Source organism: Stenella coeruleoalba, assembly GCF_951394435.1.
Source record: "Stenella coeruleoalba genome assembly, chromosome: 13".
NCBI lineage: Eukaryota > Metazoa > Chordata > Mammalia > Artiodactyla > Delphinidae > Stenella > Stenella coeruleoalba.
The window spans coordinates 83931833-83950317 of record NC_137159.1 but is presented as its reverse complement, the minus strand read 5'-3'; the positions used below and the strand labels follow the sequence as shown (position 1 = coordinate 83950317).

At 36.4% G+C, this 18485-nt stretch overlaps 1 protein-coding gene across 3 annotated transcripts in view; it reads right to left on the bottom strand.

Moving 5' to 3' along the window:
- KIDINS220 (kinase D interacting substrate 220) overlaps positions 1-18485 on the bottom strand; it is a 97656-nt gene that overhangs the window by 38126 nt on the left and 41045 nt on the right. For all 3 annotated transcript variants that reach the window (XM_079941173.1, XM_079941171.1, XM_079941172.1), the window contains exons 18-22: positions 18332-18472; positions 17367-17610; positions 17113-17201; positions 15487-15631; positions 11173-11335 (exon numbers count right to left, since the gene is read on the bottom strand). In XM_079941173.1, coding sequence (XP_079797299.1) covers positions 11173-11335; positions 15487-15631; positions 17113-17201; positions 17367-17610; positions 18332-18472 — 782 coding nt within the window. The remainder of the gene's footprint in view (positions 1-11172; positions 11336-15486; positions 15632-17112; positions 17202-17366; positions 17611-18331; positions 18473-18485) is intronic.

Below are 18485 nucleotides of genomic sequence, written 5' to 3'. Positions count from 1 at the left end.
TGGGGAAGCTCCAACAGCTATGGCCGTAAGAACTTAGGTAATGCCCGCTCTCTCTGCCTCCCAGAGTTATGAGTATTAAATGAAATAATCTAGGCAAATCCAATGTGTGGCATATATTGAGGGCTCAAGTAATACTAGTTACTGCTTTTATTAGCATGTGCCGGCACGTAATAAACTCTATAAACATTCGGTTAATGAATGAACACAATCAAAATGTTTAGCATAACAAAAACAGAGTCCAGCTAAGTCAAAGGGCCTTTTTAAACAATACTGACAACAGCCTGTAAATAGAAACTAAAGTGGGAGGAACCTGTCTCAAAGTGTGCCCATAGGAAGCAACTCCAAATCGGGCCATTCATAAAACCATTACGAATGTAAGAAACCTTCCAAACGCAGCTGAACTCACCGTTACAGGGAAATGCCTAGGAAAACACTGCTTTGATTTTACTATCACCTGACAAAAGGCAGAATCTACTAGGTATCAGCTGAAATATGTAGTCACCATTCAACCTTTGTGTTCTGAAAACGTTCTATGTGCCTTGCCCAGGGATCTACTGGTATTAATGACAAAGGAAAATGTTTACCCATGTTTAGAACCAAAGAAGGACACGTCTGTATGGACAGTTATTTTTTTCAAGATAAAATGTGGCTTCTCATTTACCACCTTCCCCAAATCCATGCCTTCCTCAATGCAAACGTCATCATCATATTTCTTTATTCTTTCAGAAATACCCACTACTGCCTACTCTATGCCAAGAATGTCTAGAAACAAGGAATTCAGAAAGGTTTAAGGAAGTTACATTTCGTGGAGTTAAGAGTCTAGTTCAGGAAACAAATATTAAAGAAACAGCAATGCAAATATTTATAAAAGGTAACTATGGGAAGTATCATGAAGTAACATACCAGTGTATAATGAACACATCTAATAAAATCTTGGAGACTGGGATATGCCTGGATACAAAAGGCTTCCCGAGGTAGTGACATTTAAGGTGAGACCAGAATAAGGTGGGAGAGGGGAGGATGGGCCAGAGATAAATACAGGTGGAAAGGTAAAAGGCAAGAGGGAGAAGGCATGAGGAGGGGCCGGAAATCCATGCTAAGATCGTTTGGAGTTCCAGATAAACCTGATTCCTGTATTCAGAATTCTGACCAACTATTTCTCATTATCCTTAGAACCCAATTTGATACTGAAATGACCACCACTTCCATCTTACACTACTCATACATCAAATTCAATACTACTCTACAAGCAAGGTGCGCTGTACACCTATCAGTTTTCAATGCAGCGGGAAGCACCTTTCACTCTCAAGCTGGGGTTTAGATGTGAGGGGTAGCGGGGCGGGACAGGGCATGCAGTTGGCAATTCCAAAGGGAAGAGGCAGGTGAAAACACTGACCCAAAAATTACGCTTATAAATCCATCGTTTTATCAGCAAATAAAGAATAAATGATCTTAAGAAACATGAAACTATTACAGCAGAAGAAACAGGCAGGGAAGTCATATAAATTCTTGCAGATGTTTAGAGTAACTAATGAGTTTTCTATCAGGACACTGCAACAAGACTATAGATGATGTTACTCATTTCTCATCTCTCTCATATTCGTGGAGTGCCACCATGGACCATTCTCTACTGCTCATTTCATCTTTACTGTGCGACTGCCACCTACTTTCTCCACAACTTTCCATTTACCCTAATTTTTCTACCCAGTTTCACCGTTATCTTCTTCCCAGCACAGGAGTCTGAAAATACACTCCCTTAGGTCAACAGGGTTCCCTAAGTCGGTTCCAAGTTACACTGATACGACCAAATAACAGGCACCTTAGAGCATTCCGGGTACATGTACAATTTTTTCAAGGCCCTGCAGTGGATCTCCATTTTACTCAGAGTAAAAGCCAAAGTCCTTACAATGTTCCTCCTAAAAGTTGTCGGTGACCCGCACCCCCTGACCTCCCCGACCTCATCTCCCCTGCTTCCCCCTACAGAATTCCCTCCAGCCACACCAGATCCCTTGTTGTTGCTGTTCCCCAAACAACCCAGGCACTCTCCAGCCTTAGGCCCTTTGTCCAAACTGCTCCCTCTGCCTAGAAACACTTTCCCTAGATACCTACTTGGCTAATTCTCTCTCTCCTCCTTCAAGTCTCTGGTCAATATTTCTCTCCTCAAGGAGGCCTCCCCTGAGCCTCTTGAGCAGTCTGGACCCTGCACCACTCTTCCTCCCCCTAACTCTGCTTTTTATTTTTTCCATAGCACTTGTCACCTCTTAACATGCTGTAGAGGTGTGTGTTACAGAGACTGTTTATCACTCATACCTCCCTGATAGAGTAATAAGCTCCTCAGCTTAGGGATCTGTGTCTGTATTGGTCATGGACATATCCAGGCTCCTACAATGGTGCCTGGTTCATAATGGGTGCTCAATAACTATTTCCTGAATAAATGAATGAATTCTAAGCTTTCTCCCATTAATTTCTCTCATATGTTTGGATGTTGCTACGAGTCTGGTAGCAACAATAAAGAAGTAGCAAAATATATAAATAGATAAACTCAAAAAACAGTCAAACATGTCTAGTTTTCATGCTTCTTTTTTTTCTCTGAACAACAAACAGGCATGATTTGCAGGTATATCGAAGTAAACTAAAAAATTCTGCCCTTCACCTTTATTTATCTTTAGGAACCTGAATTTTCCAATCAATTTCCACAAAGACAATGAATAAAAATAAACAATGCATAATAAGAAATGCATGTTTAACTGTCAACATTACATTTGTTTACGGCATCTTTGTTCATGGTTTGAAGACTCAATCTTCACATTAAACCTAGCAAATATACTGTTATTTATTTTATCCAGTTAAAATATGATTTCTATTTTAGATTATATTTTATTTTTTTCAGCACAAACCTGCTTAGTTTCCTTTCCTATATGGAGAATTATTTCATGATTTTGCAAAAAATTCAATCAGGTTTTTTTTTTTTTAAAGATAAAGATATTGATAAAGTATTGAACCCCTGAATAAAGTATTTACATTAGATATACATTAAGGGCAAGAGTGTTTTGGGGGGAAAAAATGGAAATAATAACTATACACAAGACAGTAATTTAATAATGGTGGAATGATGACAACACCAACACCTACAGAGAAGACACATCATGTCAAGAAGATAGAATTTCATTAAGATTCTCAACTATATATAAAAAACACTAAAAGAGCATACATAAAACAGTACTGGGAATAAATATTTATAGTATCTCAAAACCTAAATTAAGAAAAAATCATCAGTACAAAGAATGTACTTTGTGCTACAAAGGAGATAAGACTTCTTCGCAAATCTAAACTACTGTCCAATTTTTTTATGCTATTCAAATTTATAACTTAAGTCCACATGCAAAAGAAACAAGCCTGTGCATAATCTGGGCCACACAATGGGGTAGGGAGGGGTACCAGTAATCACCCAGAACTTCAAGGAAAGAGGAAGGCGGTGAGTGAGAGCTAAACAGAGGCATGAGATAACTAGAAGTGATAAAACTAAGCTTATGAAAACTTCGGGTGAGTATCAGGAAGGAATATCAGATGATACGATGTTTTATTATGAAAAACATCCTAAGTACAGAAATACTGCTACTTGAATAATTTAAAGATACTGAATTTAGGATAAATGCTACAAACTAGATGTCTGCAGTGTCTAGTCAGCAAGTAGTAGATATTTCCGCAAAAAGAAAATGGCTATGATTCTGAGGTTTCCTCAAAACTTATTAAATTGTTTTTAAAAAATCAAAATAAAGGACCAAAACAAAGTATTGTTTGGTAAGGCATTATCCTTATCACAAAACTAATTCTGACCACATCATCCTAAGTAAAAGGCTGGTTGAGCAGTGTCAAAACAGAAATTTGAAATATTATCTTCATGAAAACTATTTAAATTGATCTTTTAAAAACCTCTATCATTGCTTAAAATGCGAACTGAAAAATATCAGAAATAAAGTTTTATACTAAAATATCTCAATGGTGTCTAAAACTCTGTAATAAAAGTAGACAGAAAATCTTTATCTACAGTTTTTATTTTACTCCCTTTCTTCTTACTAAATGTATGTTAACAAAAAAAGCCCTCAAATGATCTAGACAAAAGCTTTTAGCTCAACACATAATTGCCAGAAAATTACAATAATTGTACCAATTAAAATAATCTTGAATGAACAGTATGTCATCTTAATGTTCCAATGGTTTACAGAGGGATCTACTTAATTAGCTGAAATTGCTTTCCAGTGTTAGTATCAAATGTCATTTGTTAAAAGTTGAACAATTTAGAAAATAATTTAACAAAGCAATTTTACCAAACACCAAGAACCAACATTTTCTTTTTCAGCTGAATATATCAAGCAGATGTGTCATCAAATTGCTATAAAAATAAATGAGGCTTTTTATGGATTAAAAAAATTTTACTACTAGTGTTAAAAATACTATTTTCTGATTGTTTTCACCAAATCAGATTTCTTTAATAAAATAAATGAATATCAATTATATACTGCTGCTTTTTGTCTGTTGTAAATAACACTTTTTATTATTCAAATGACAAGCAATAGCATCAGAGAACTCAACTATGGTTAACTAGAAACAGTCATCTAAGTTATTCTAACATATTCCAATATATGATTTTTCAATGTTGATCAAATTGGCTTCCTATAGTTTTTCATTAAGAAATCATCTTAAATTACTTTGTCAATTCCTTAATGAATTCTCAGATTCTTATTACATTGTCTTTTTTCTCTTCCTTAGACTACCGACAAAGCAGTCTTTATAAGTATTTGCAGGTATATAGGACACAATTATTTCTTTAAAAAAAAAAAAGGCATCTCAAAATCACCCTGAATCCAACCCATTCATGGATGGCAGGCCCACCAAGAGCTGAAGTCCAAAATAAGAAATTAACTTAATGGTAAAACAAAGTTCCCATTACCTCATTATACCTCCAATATATAACAATCTATATTTATTTGAACAAAATAAAATATTCCCCCTACAAAAATTTACTCCAAGCTATTTTTATTATATGATTAAAAATACCCCCCCAAAAGCATTTCTTTGACAAATGTTCTACTGATATATTAATGATATATTATAGTGAAAAATTACTATTATCTTTAAACTACAGGTGATACATTCTCTTTTGTCTGTAAGATATATTTTAATTAATTAAAAATATAAATTTTTGAAAGTTTCCTTGAATATTAGGAAGTCATATAAGCTTGAGGCTCAAATGCTAGAAATTAGGGTGAAAGTTTTAAAAGGTCAAGTAATTGCCTATTAGCAAATAACAGTAGTTTTAGCCTGAAAAGTTTTCTATCATCCAGAAGGCAATGTTTCAGCCTGACATTGATAAACACCTGTTAATTGGCTGTTTGAGCCATCACATTTTTACTTTCCTCCAGTCGTTTCAAATATGTATGTTTTACCTTCAATCAGAATATAAGTTTCTCAACACTTGAGTATTTAGGGACAAAAGATATGTTGTATGTAATACACCCTCTAATGGTCTAGGAAAAAAAAAAGGGTGTGTGGGGGGGGCGGGTAATGCTGTTTTGGGGAGATTCACGCTGAAGTATTTAGGTGTGAAAACCACTTTTGGATGGTTTGGCAAAAGGAAAGTGTATGTATGTGTGTGTAGATATGTGTGTAAGTTGCTCGAGGGCCTAAGATGCTTTGTATAGTTGTCTCTCTATGTACCCCACCTGCTCAGCCAGCCCCTGGAACACATGAAAGCACAAAGGACAACAATCTAAGCCCTGACCCATAGTAAAAACTCACACTAAATACACATTAAATGAAGAAAATTAACTAGAATGGATAAACAAAAATCAAGGGAAGCCATTAGGTCTCACACCTACTCATCTTGGTTTCTTTAAGAAAAGAGACAAGATTTCAGGAAGGCATGTTTTATTCAAATGATAATATCTAAAATGAGACTGAGGGCTTCCCTGGTGGAGCAGTGGTTGAGAGTCCGCCTGCCGATGCAGGGGACACGGGTTTGTGCCCCCGTCTGGGAAGATCCCACAGAGCGGCTGGGCCCGTGAGCCATGGCTGCTGAGCCTGCGCGTCCAGAGCCTGTGCTCCACAACGGGAGAGGCCACAACGGTGAGAGGCCCGCGTATCGCAAAAAAAATAAAATAAAATAAAATGAGACTGAAATACTCTTCATCCTTTTTATATCTTTTGTCTCCCAGCGACTATCCCAGCAAAAAAGTAACTAGAAAACTACAAAACCATGACTTTCTAATTTAAATTACTGCCAATGATAAGTTAAAAGCTCATTTTCATAAAAACATGCTCAATATTTTCTATATAGTTTGACAACATGCAGAAGAAATAAGATAAATTTTCTGCAAAGAAATTAGACACTGTGCATTTAAAAAAATTTTTTAAAATATATGTGATTTTTCACTTGAATAGCTCATTAACCCAAGAGTTGCAGATTCTGATCATACTTGACCTCACTGATGGACTGTCCATCTTACTTCCTACAGGAACAGAACTGGCTAACTTGACTTCTTGGTATTTGTGGATTGCAGGTCTTAAAATACTAATGAACACTGCACCGTCTGCATCCACTTGCTCCATGCCTTTTAGAGGTACCAGCTGATTCTAACATTAGAATCAATCAATCAATCAAGTGTGGTTTGTGATTCATCCTGCCACCATGAAACAAAATGGTAGGTTTTTTTTTTTAAAGCTTTCAATAGAGCTATGTATATATACATAATGATCTTCAATTACACGTGGCATGTGTGTAAAGGTTACTAAAACCACATAAGTGTACTAAGGAATACAGTTCTTGGAATCATTTAATGTAAACTATGTCCTTAAGTAAAAATCTTAACAAAGCAACAAATATTTACTGAACTATCACTATGGAGAACAAAAGTAATGGGAAGAGGAAAATTTCTTAATAAGAACCAGGTACTTCATGTTTGTATCCCTCCTCTCTTTTTATTTGTTCAAATCATAGCATTTATCGTCCTATATTTTAACTATTTACTGTGCTTTTCCACTGCGTTAAAATGTCTTTTTAAGTCACAGAGAAGGTGAAAGAACAGGACAACCAACTCCCAAACACACCTCACCTAGATTCACAAACTGTCAACATCATGTCGCAATACACCTGCTATCTCCCTCCTCCCCATATATAGGTACATGTATACACATCCACATAATATATACACAGGTATACTTACAGACATGTGCATATCTACACACACATACATACACTTTCCTTTTGCCAAACCATCTGAAAGTGTATTTCACACTTCAATACTTCAGCATGAACCTCCCCCAAACACCCTTACCATGCCTAAGGAAATTAACATTAATTCAAAAATTCTTCCTTACCAATTGCCCGCAAAATGCCCTTCAGTGACCTGCTTTTCTTCTGATACAGATCCCTATCACAGCTCACACACTGCATTTTGGCTGTGGGACCTATCTCTTCAGTCTCCCCAGTCACCAATATGGAATTCAAGCCAGTTGTCTTGTAGAATGTTCCACATTCCAGATTCATCTGGCTGCTTCCTCAGAATTAGAATCATAGTACAACACGGCTGGCAACGGTACCAGAAAGGTGATGTGGTACCTTCTACCACATTTTATCTAGTGGCCTATGATGCTATGCACCCCATTAATGATGCCAGGCTTGACTGTTTGATTAAAAATGCGATGACAGCCAGATATCGCCACTGCAAGCACGTGTCTTCGCTGTAATTATATGTAACCTGGGGGTGATATTTTGAGACCATGTACGCCTCCTGTGTTCCCCAACAACTTTCCTCCAGTGGTTTCTGCAACCACCGATGATCCTTGCTTGAATCAATTATCACACTGGGGATTTAAAAAAATGATAATTTTTCTACTTCATTCATTCCTTCTACACTTATCTGCTGGCAGTCTCTTAAAACAAAGAATTATTCCTTTTTCCTCTCTTCTAAGTATTACTGTGGACTCACTGGATTTCTTTTGTTGATATGTTATAATCCATTACCATCATTTTTCTTTGTGATTCTCAAATGGGCCCAAGTTTGAAAGGTGCTCCTTCAAGCTAAGTCCTGTGCCCTTCTGTGCAGACCTCACTGTCTTTGAACATTCTCCTTCCTTGATTTCTGGCACAACAATGCAGGCTCCCCCTGAGCTTTCCCTGCCTTAGACCTGGAATCAGCCATTTCTCCAAGGAGTCCCAATCAGAAACCAAGATCTAGGCACCAGATGCGCTCACAATTTGGGGGTATTTTTGCTCCCTTTTGGTGGGCAAAACTAGAGGAAACCTCATTTTAAATTATGAGTTAATATTTAATATCTCCAAATCCAGTCTACTACCATAGTGCTCCTCCTAATTTCTTCGATTCAATATTTGTATATCCCTTCTCCCACAGGGAGAACACCGGCTTCCAAAAATATCTATTAATTCATTTTTTACTCTGTCCTATGATACATTCAAAAGGATTTCAGGAGTATAATACCAATACTATTATCAGCAACAAACCTACTAAGCTCAAGATTTCTTTGCAGTTAATTTTGTCTTCAGTATATTATACTAAGAATAAAGAATCAGAGAACTGAGTTCAAAGGTGTTTGAATTAATTTTTTTCTGTGTGGTTATATTTTCAATTTCATGTACCATTAGGATCATCTCTTTCTGTTTGTATTCAATATTAGGGTTTGCTTTTCCCATCCTTTTTGTTTCTCGATTATGATACGAAAGGCAAACTACATAAAAATATACATTCAGAGACATCTCATTCCCCATCTAAGTAAGCATCCTCTTTAGGTAAACATTTTTATTAGTTTCTGGCTTACCCTTCCCATGGGTTTGTTTTATATTTTCATGAAAAATAATATATACTTACATATGTATATACAGACATACTTATTCCCCCTTCTTCCTTATACAAACAGAAACATGTTATATACTCTTTTGCATTTTTCACTTACTAATATACCCTGAAATTTTCACCATATCAAATCATAGCTTTTTCTCATTTTCTACAGCTACGAGGCACTCTATTATGGAAGCTGTGCCATAATTTATCCAAGCAATGTTCCCATAAATGTGCATTTAAATTATGCTACTACAGATAAGGTCACAATAAACAACCCTGTACAACCAGTTTTATAACTGTGGAGGTGTGTGTTTAAATTTCTACACATGAGATTATAGGATCAAAAAGTAAACATATATTTGCCTGGTCGCCTTTGTACCTCCAGCATCAGGACCAGGGCCCCCAAGTAGCAGACGCTTAGATTTTTTTTTGAGTGAACTCAATTATGAATTTTTTTGAGAGCTTTAAAAACTTTTTGTTTATTTTCACATCTCTCCTGCTTCTATTTCCTGAGGACACAGACCTTCTTTCACCAATTACTCACTCTCTTCACAGAACATGCAGAGGGCCCAGTGCTGGGAACCCTAGGCACACTGTCCTTAACATGTGAGAAATTGAGCAATGTTCCCAGACTCCTGAGACACAATAAACTTCTAAGCATTATATTCAATTAAAGGAAGGTGAAGAGACTGACTTGAGTCCTATGTGTATCAAACCAAAAACTGTGCTCATCTAGCAAACATTCATTATTATACAGCACCTATGCTATGATGCAAACGTTTATTCATGAAATAATATTTTACTGCACAACCAAGGGAAAAAACAGTCATGTATCTTATAATAAAAAGATGATTTCTAAAACATCAAAGAGCAGATGCAATCAGTGACACTGCTCCACAGACCCATGGTAGCTGTGTTTCGCTGCCATCTACGAGAGCACCTACTTGACACAGCTCACAGAATTCAATCTGTTTAATTTAGCACAAATTAAACAGCAAAACCTACAAGAGCTCAAGTCTGTAGACTTGATACTACAACCAGCCTCTATATTCTAGAATCAGTTATTCACCTAGACAATATTAGATAAAATATGTACATGAAAACTGGTGATTGGAAAATAATGAAAACCACATGCTGACAATACTCTAAGAAAAATTACTTGGTATCTTAAAAGTTCTGATGTATAAACTCTACACTGAATGGTTCGTTAGATTTAATATTTCATTTACATGTTCAAAAGAGTAGTCTCAATTATACCAAGTTTTATACAATTGTATAGTTCCCTTGTATTATACTTTTTCTAAGAGGTATTTTTATTTAGAGTTGTAACTGAAAACTTTGAAGGTATTAAGTATTCTGGTAAACAAAAGGGATTATAATTTTATTTGTTTATTTGACAAGAAAGTCAAACTCTTAAAACTTGACATGTTTGACATTTCACTGAGCATTAACTGTATGGCTTTCCAGAAAAAATTAATCAATTTCTTTACCAGAAGTAGATTTAAAAAGTACTTCAGGGGCTTCCCTGGTGGCGCAGTGGTTGAGAGTCCACCTGCCGATGCAGGGGACACGGGTTTGTGCCCCGGTCTGGGAAGATCCCACATGCCGCGGAGCGGCTGGGCCCATGAGCCATGGCCGCTGAGCCTGCGCGTCCGGAGCCTGTGCTCCGCAACGGGAAAGGCCACACAACAGTGAGGGGTCCACGTACCGTGAAAAAAAAAAAAAAGTACTTCAAATGACTGACTATAAAAGAAAAATAGTTCTTTTTATTGTTTTATAGAACAACTTATTGTTCTATAAAAGAACCATAAATTGTTCATATATTTTATAAATCCTTTATTGTTTAATGCAAAGAATGTTTTCCAGCCAGTATTCACAGTTCCCCAAATCCTCCAGATATAAAGCTGTGAATATACCTGCACTAATGATTTGGAAAATGTAACCTCCTTAATATTTCTATAAAGACACTTAGAATAAAAAATAAAATAGAAATAAATAATAATGTTTTAAGGTTTTCATTTTGTATATATAAATAACAACGAGCTAACAGGACTATGAAACATTTTTCATCATATAGGTTACACTGAGATAGGAAGAATATAGACAAATAAGTCTGTAAATTTTCCATAATGGGATATATACCTGTGCTAATACAACTTCAAATTATAATGGAATTAATGAGAATGATTAGTTGAACCCAGAACTCTACATTTTATACATTTTGTATTCATTTTGCTTTATATGCATTAACTTTCTTCTGAAAAGTCAACTCAGTCTAAGGTAAACTTGAATATAAAGAGGTCAGATGAAGTACCTTTCATAGATGGTTTTCAATGTCATTTGATCTGGAATACCTTCAGTCTCTTCCAAATATAATATGAGCCATGAAGTTCGGTATGGCCACTGCTCAGTAAGGTTGATCCAGCTAGCAAGCCTGTCCCAGTTGAAACTTATCTGATTGGCTCTCAGTAATCGCCCTTTAAGGAATACAAAAAATGTTTTAAATTAATAGGCATGTAACGTTAAGCCAAATATTCTGTATATTCAAAAACAATTCAACTTGAAATCTTTTAAAATTTGCCATTTAATTTACACTACAAACTGAAACCTAGTACTTATATGGATATGGCTTAAACACAACTCTGTTTAATTCTAAAGTAATTTTTTTGTGATTTGCCGTTGGTGCTACACACTGCTTTGATGACATTTATGCAGGCAAAAATCTTTCAGGATGGCATGTCAGACGGTCTTGACCCTACCCACAATCATACAGCAGAACATCAATGCACCCATGATAAGCCCCATCCTCCTATGGACCTTGAACAAATCCAAATATGCTGGATTGTACATTTACCCGTTTTATTACGGGTAAATGTACAATCCCATACACTTTCATTTTTATGTACTAAGGGTGGCTTATGTAAGTAATCTATCAAGTGAATAACAATATGTTTCTAAAATTTGTTTACATATATTTAAAAACTCCTATCACCAGGGTTTTCTTAGGACTCTAATTCAGTGTTCTACCATTGGGCATGCCTACATTAGGACACTTGGCAATCCCTGAACTTTCAGAACAGATGATTTGTTTCATTGCTTCATCAATTTTTCCTTGATCTTGCTGGGATTCTGAACTGCTGATATCATTGCTTTTTAGTTTTAAACATTGTCAGTTTTATTTCATCATTATCTAGACTAAGATATCTATTTGTTTTGGTTCAAATATGAATCATCCCTTCCCTTACTACTAATAGATATAGATTTGTAATTCCCCCATCCAATTCTTCCCATATCCTCAACCCTCATTCCCTCAGCAGATCTGCTTTTATGGGCAAACCACATTATCATCACCGGATTCCTTTTCCCCTAGAAAATGGGATCTGGTCTGCTAAAAACGTGACAAGGTCTTTACTTTCGATCCAAGCGAGCTACGGTCACATGCATTTGAGAGCTACAAAAACTCACTGACGTATCACAATATATGGATATATGATACTAACGCTGGGGATAAAATGCTTAACAAAAGAGATATGATCCCAGCCTTCATGAAGCTTACACTCCAGTGGGCCAGACAAATAAATCAAACAAAAATCATGAAATGACTTAATCACAAATTGTGACGAGAGGAGATCCACTCTCAGTAGAGTATAAACAGGTTAACACAGAACTAAAAGTTTAAAACCCTAGACAACTAGAAGCAAGGCATTAAAATGTGCTTGCAACATTGACAACATACTTCTTGAACTTTAAAAGATGAAAAAACTGGTGAAAAAAACTTTTAGAACTGAATTGGAAACATGGGTTAAAACAATATGTGAACTAATTTTCATCCCATGATTAGGCTTGATCCCCCACACATTTGTGGGAAGGCAATGAAGGCTTCAAATCTAACTACAGTTGCTCTATTGAGTTTTTAAACCTCACTCATTCAGTATGTTAGTTACTGATGACAGACACAGAAGGCTTACTTCCCACCCTAAAAGAACTCAAGAGTGTACTGGAAAAGATGGATAGATAAGAAAACAATTACTTACAATCCTAACAGATAAGACTCTTCTGGAGATACACACATATTGCTGTGAGAAAATAAAAAATGCACTCCAAATCCAGAAGCAGCAGTTACAGGAAGGTTTCCTTAAGAAAGTAACCCCTAGAACTAAGCTATGCAAGGTGAGTATGAGTCAATCTGATGAGGAAGGGCTGAGGCAAGAGGAGAAAGTTAGGGCAGTCAAACAAAGGCAACAGCAAATGCAGTCATGAATTCATGAAACTAGCAGATACAGAGAACAGATAAACTATTTTAAAAGTGTGAGTGAATAAAAATAACGTTAAGTATTTGAAGTGTTCTAGCATACAACAGTTAAGAAATAAAGCAGTAGCGGGGGCTTCCCTGGTGGCGCAGTGGTTAAGAATCCGCCTGCCAATGCAGTGGACATGGGTTTGAGCCCTGGTCCGCGAAGATCCCACATGCCGCGGAGCGGCTGGGCCCGTGAGCCATAGCCGCTGAGCCTGTGAGCCCAGAGCTGCTCTGCAACGGAAAAGGCCGCAACAGTGAGAGGCCCACGTACCGCAAAAAAATAAATAAATAAAATAGATGTATAGAAAATCTGAATTTCAACATTTTAAAATATAAGCGAACTAAGACATCCTAAGTTCATGGATTGGAAGACTTAATATTGTTAAAATGTCAATATTAGCCAAAGCAATCTACAGATTCAATGTAACCCTGTCAAAATCCCAATGACATTTTCTGTAGAAACAGAAAAACCCATCTTAAAATTTACATGGAGTCTCAAGGGACCCTGAATAACTAAAACATCCCTGAAAAAGAAGAACAAAACTGGAGGAATCACACTTCCTGATTTCAAAACTTACTACAAAGTTACAGTAATCAAAACAGTGTGATATTGGCAAAATGCAGACATAATAGACCAACAGAACAGAATAGTGAACCCAGAAATAAATCCTCACATATATGGTCAGATGATTTTTGAGAAGGGTGCCAAGACCATTCAATGGGGAAAGGACAGTCTTTTCAATAAATGATGCTTGGAAAACTGGATACCCATATGCAAAATAATGAAGTTGAACTTACCTAACACCATATACAAAAATTAACTCAAAATGGATCAAGGACCTAAATTTAAGACTTAAAGCATTAGAAAACACAGGATAAAAACTTCATGATATTGGATTTGGCAATGATTTCTTGACATGACACCAAAAGCACAGGTAACAGAAGAAAAAAATAGACAAACTGAACTTAATAAAAAATTTTAAATTCTGTATATCAAAAGACACTATCTGTAGAATAAAAAGGCAACCCACGGAATGGGAGAAAATATTTGAAAATCATATATCTGAAAAGGGATTAATATCCAGAATATACAGGGAACTCCTAAAACTCAACAACAACAGCAAAAAAAGTCCGACTCAAAAACTGGCAAAGGACTTGAACAGACATTTCTCCAAAGAAGACACATTAATGGCCAATAAGCACATAAAAAGATGCTCAACATCACTAATCATTAGGGAAATACAAGTCAAAACTACAATGGGATACCACCTCACACCCACTGGGATAGCTATTATCAAAACACCAGAAAACAACAAGGTTGGTGAGGATGTAGAAAAATTGCTTGTTTACTGTTGGTGGGAAAAACTTCTTTTTTTACTATGGAAAAAAGTATGGAGGTTCCACCAAAAGTTTAAAATAGAAACACCATGTGACCCAGCAATTCCACTTCTGGGTATATACCAAAAAAGAACTGAAAGCACTGTCTCCAAAATATATATGAACACCCATGTTACAGCAGCATTATTCACAACAGCTAAAAATATGGAAGCAACCCACATGTCCATTGACAGATGAATGGATAAGCAAAACTTGGTATACACATACAGTAGAATATTAGCCTTAAAAAGGAAGAAAATTCTGAAATATGCTACAACATGGGTGAACCTTGATAAAATTGTGCTAAATGAAATAAGCTAGTCACAGAAAGACAAATATTGTATGATTCCAACTATATGAGGTATTCAGAGTAGCCAAAATGATAGAGACAAAGTATAGTGGTGGCTGCCAGGGGCCGGGGGGAGAGGAGCAGGAGGATGAGAAGAGAGTTCCAGGTTTACAAGATGAAGAGTGACGTAGATGGATGGTAGTGACGGCTGCCCAACTATGGGAACTGTACCCTTAAAAATGGTTAAGTTGATAAATATTTGTGTATTTCATTTAACACAATAAAAAAAGAAAAAATATATATCTTTGAAAACAGAAAGAGCAGCATGTAAAATCTGAATTTCAACATTTTAAATTATAAATTAATTATACTCAGTTATACAAATTAGCATAGAATTATGTTTATACGAAGAGAAAAATTAAAGCTGAGAAGAAATTTTAAAATTTTTAAGTCATCGAGTTTTAAAATAACAGTAGACAACTGGTAGTTGATTTTCATTGTCAAAGCTAATATTGGTTTTATTAGACACACTTAATGCGAATAAAACTGGTATTCAGCAGTGTAATCATATAAACCCAGTACATCCTTTTGTTTCTGAAATTGGATTGCTTTATTAATGTTAAGCCTTATTATCTACCATACAACAGTAAGAAAACAAAATTCACCTGTCACAGAAACAATATTAAGTAATCTTCTCATGGTCTGAGGACTTATGTCACTGAACCAGTCCTCTGTAACCAGCAGTTTTGTGAGATCAAAGGACATCTGCCGAGTAATCGTGCGCTGCATCTGTCTTCTTCGGTAAGTATCCTGAAACAAGTGAACCCATACTTCGAGCCTGAGAACTTAAGGCTTTTTGAGAAGTTAATATATGTTTATGTCAACAACAAAAACAATCCAAAATTTTAGTCAAAGAGAAAGACTATATAGTAATAACAGGTATTATTATTACTTCCTGAGGCAGAATATTTACAGAACAGTTATAAAGTAATATTAGCAGCAACTGCATCAAATGCTATGGTTTAGCTTCAGATGTATTTTGACTTATAGTTGCACAGAGAAAGCTCGATGCCTTGAAGATCATAAATAAGCAGAATTGTGTAAAGAAAATTCAACTCAAACTCTTATGGGAGCTCAGTATTTATAGGAACCCTGAAATAATAAAGCAAATAACCCCTCATCTAGATTTAAGGATTCAGCATTTTGATTTTTAGGTTATTTTTAAACGTATGACACAGCTGCTCTAACTATCCTCACATCTGCATAAGAATTAAAGGCTCTCTCCTGGGTGGGATGGGGTAGGGAATCCCATCTAATCAGAGGAGGAACAGGCACAACAAAGGTGCGTTCTCATCTAAGGTCATGAGACAGGGGAATGTGGATACAATTATAGGGAACCCAGGAGTCCAGACTCACAGGACAGAAATTCAAAACTGTAAATCACACCCTGCTCTTAATTTAGAGCTGTCAACTGTCATTCATAATATTATTTTCACATCCATACTTGTACATGGTAGAGGCATAAAGTCAAAATATCACTGAAGACACATTTTTTAAAATGTAAAATGTCCCAATTTAATGTTAGCAAACTAGGGGGGAAAATAAATGGCGCTAATGCTAGGCCAGCCTAGCCATCCTTAAGCAGCACTATCACCATAACTTACCTGCAAGTGGACATCTTCCTGCCTTGTAATACTCCCTTATTCTTTACAAAAGAAGGCTCCTAAAGATAGGGTAGGACAGGGAAACTACAGTGTTCCAGGAGAAAACCAAGGGACTGGGAAGGGCACAAAAATCACTATATGGGGAGAAAAAAAGAGTACACATCTCACAAACATCGGGGAAGGAGGAAGGCCAACAGGAAAACAAAGCAAGGAATTGTTCTCACACTACACGCCTCTCTCTCCCTTACAGCTATGGTGACATGGGTCCCTGGAATAAACACAACTTGACCTGGAATGAACCCAGTGGTTCTCTAACCCTCGATGAAATCATCTGGGGAGCTTTAAAATCTCACCCTCAGAGGTTCTGATTCAATCGGTCTGGAATCTGGAGTGGCACCTGGGCTGAGAGCAGGCTGGGAGAGGACAGGCACTCCTATATAATTTACAGTTATTATGGCTCTAGGTTCAGACATTCCTTGAAAAACCACCTGAAGCTGAAAGGAAATCCAATGATAAAATTTACTGATGAGCTCAACGCAGTATTTATAAAATATTACGTGGCATCACCTTGGTTTTATTTAAATAATAGCAATATAAACAAATGGCTCAAAACATAAGGTAACTTACCCGTCTATTAAGGGCCGTCTTACTACCAAGTTTTGTCATCTCTCCAAGGCTGTTTTGTGAAACTCTCCTGTCAGCATCTTCCTGCAACCCTTAAAGAATTTATCAAGAAAGCACCATTGTATTAAAACTCTGTTGTATGTGATATTTAAAGAGTAGTGAAATATGAACAGTATTTTTCAAGGTAAAAGGAGATGCACCATAAAAAACTACAGAACTACTTCAAACCCAAAGTACCTGAGGAACTCGATCTCTACCTGTATTATCTGAGCATGGAATATCTCCATTAGCTGTTGAAGTTACAAGAAATTTTCTTGCACTGCTTAGTCCACGACTATTGAGGAAAACAGGCAGATGAACTATGTTGCGCATATAGTCATGTCCATTGATGTTTGAGTCACGAAGCACGCTGTTGAGGTTCTGGTTAATTGCCTTTATAATAATATGTGGATCACTTGCAAAAATAGCAATGAATGGGCCTTTTGAAAACAGAACTCGGACCTGCGGTAGAAGAAATGTATAGTTATGATAAGATAAAAACTTTAAATTATCCAAAGTAATAAAACACCTCTTCAAAATCTGTGTTGTCCTTTGGTGACTATATTTTTAAAATACCATTTCCTTTTCATTCAAGTATTATTCTACATGAAAACAAATTTTACCAAAGTCTCAATCTGGTTTGTCACCATCTGACAATTTTTCAACATTTGAGAGTGATAAAATCTCCAAAGAAAACAATTAATACTGTCGTATTTCGAGACACTTATGGTCTACATAAGAGGTAAGATCAACACACATGAGAAATATTCATGAATACATATGACGTACTAACCACATTGGTCTCCGACCACAGTTACACACTGCTGTTTATAACGTACCTTACAGAGAGCCACTGACGTGCCCTACTTTAATAGAACTCTACAAATTCTGTGGTTTCCCTACCCTTAACTCCATTCCAACCATAACTATCTGCAAAGAAAAGCTGGAGTCACACTATGGACTTTAGAGACCCTCTATTCACTTTTTTCCTCACACTGCCGTTAAGCTAGAATTGTTTCAATCTGCTTGTGATGAAACTTTTACTCTTGCTATGTTTCTGCATAAAACATGGTTGTTTTTACAAAAGAAGTATTATTCAAACTCCACGTGAGATACTCATGAAGCGACTCCTCTCAGCTGCCACATATGTGACAATGACAAGTTTCAAGTGGTTCAGACATACGGTGTCCAGCATCTGGAGTACTCTGTCCTGCTCACAGGCATCCAGCCCGTCGATGATAACCACCAGCCTTGTCTGATTCTGAGTGAAGCTGTCAATGGTTTTTGCCATCCTGGCCATCAATTCCACTTCACACTTAAGAACCTGTGCAAAAGAA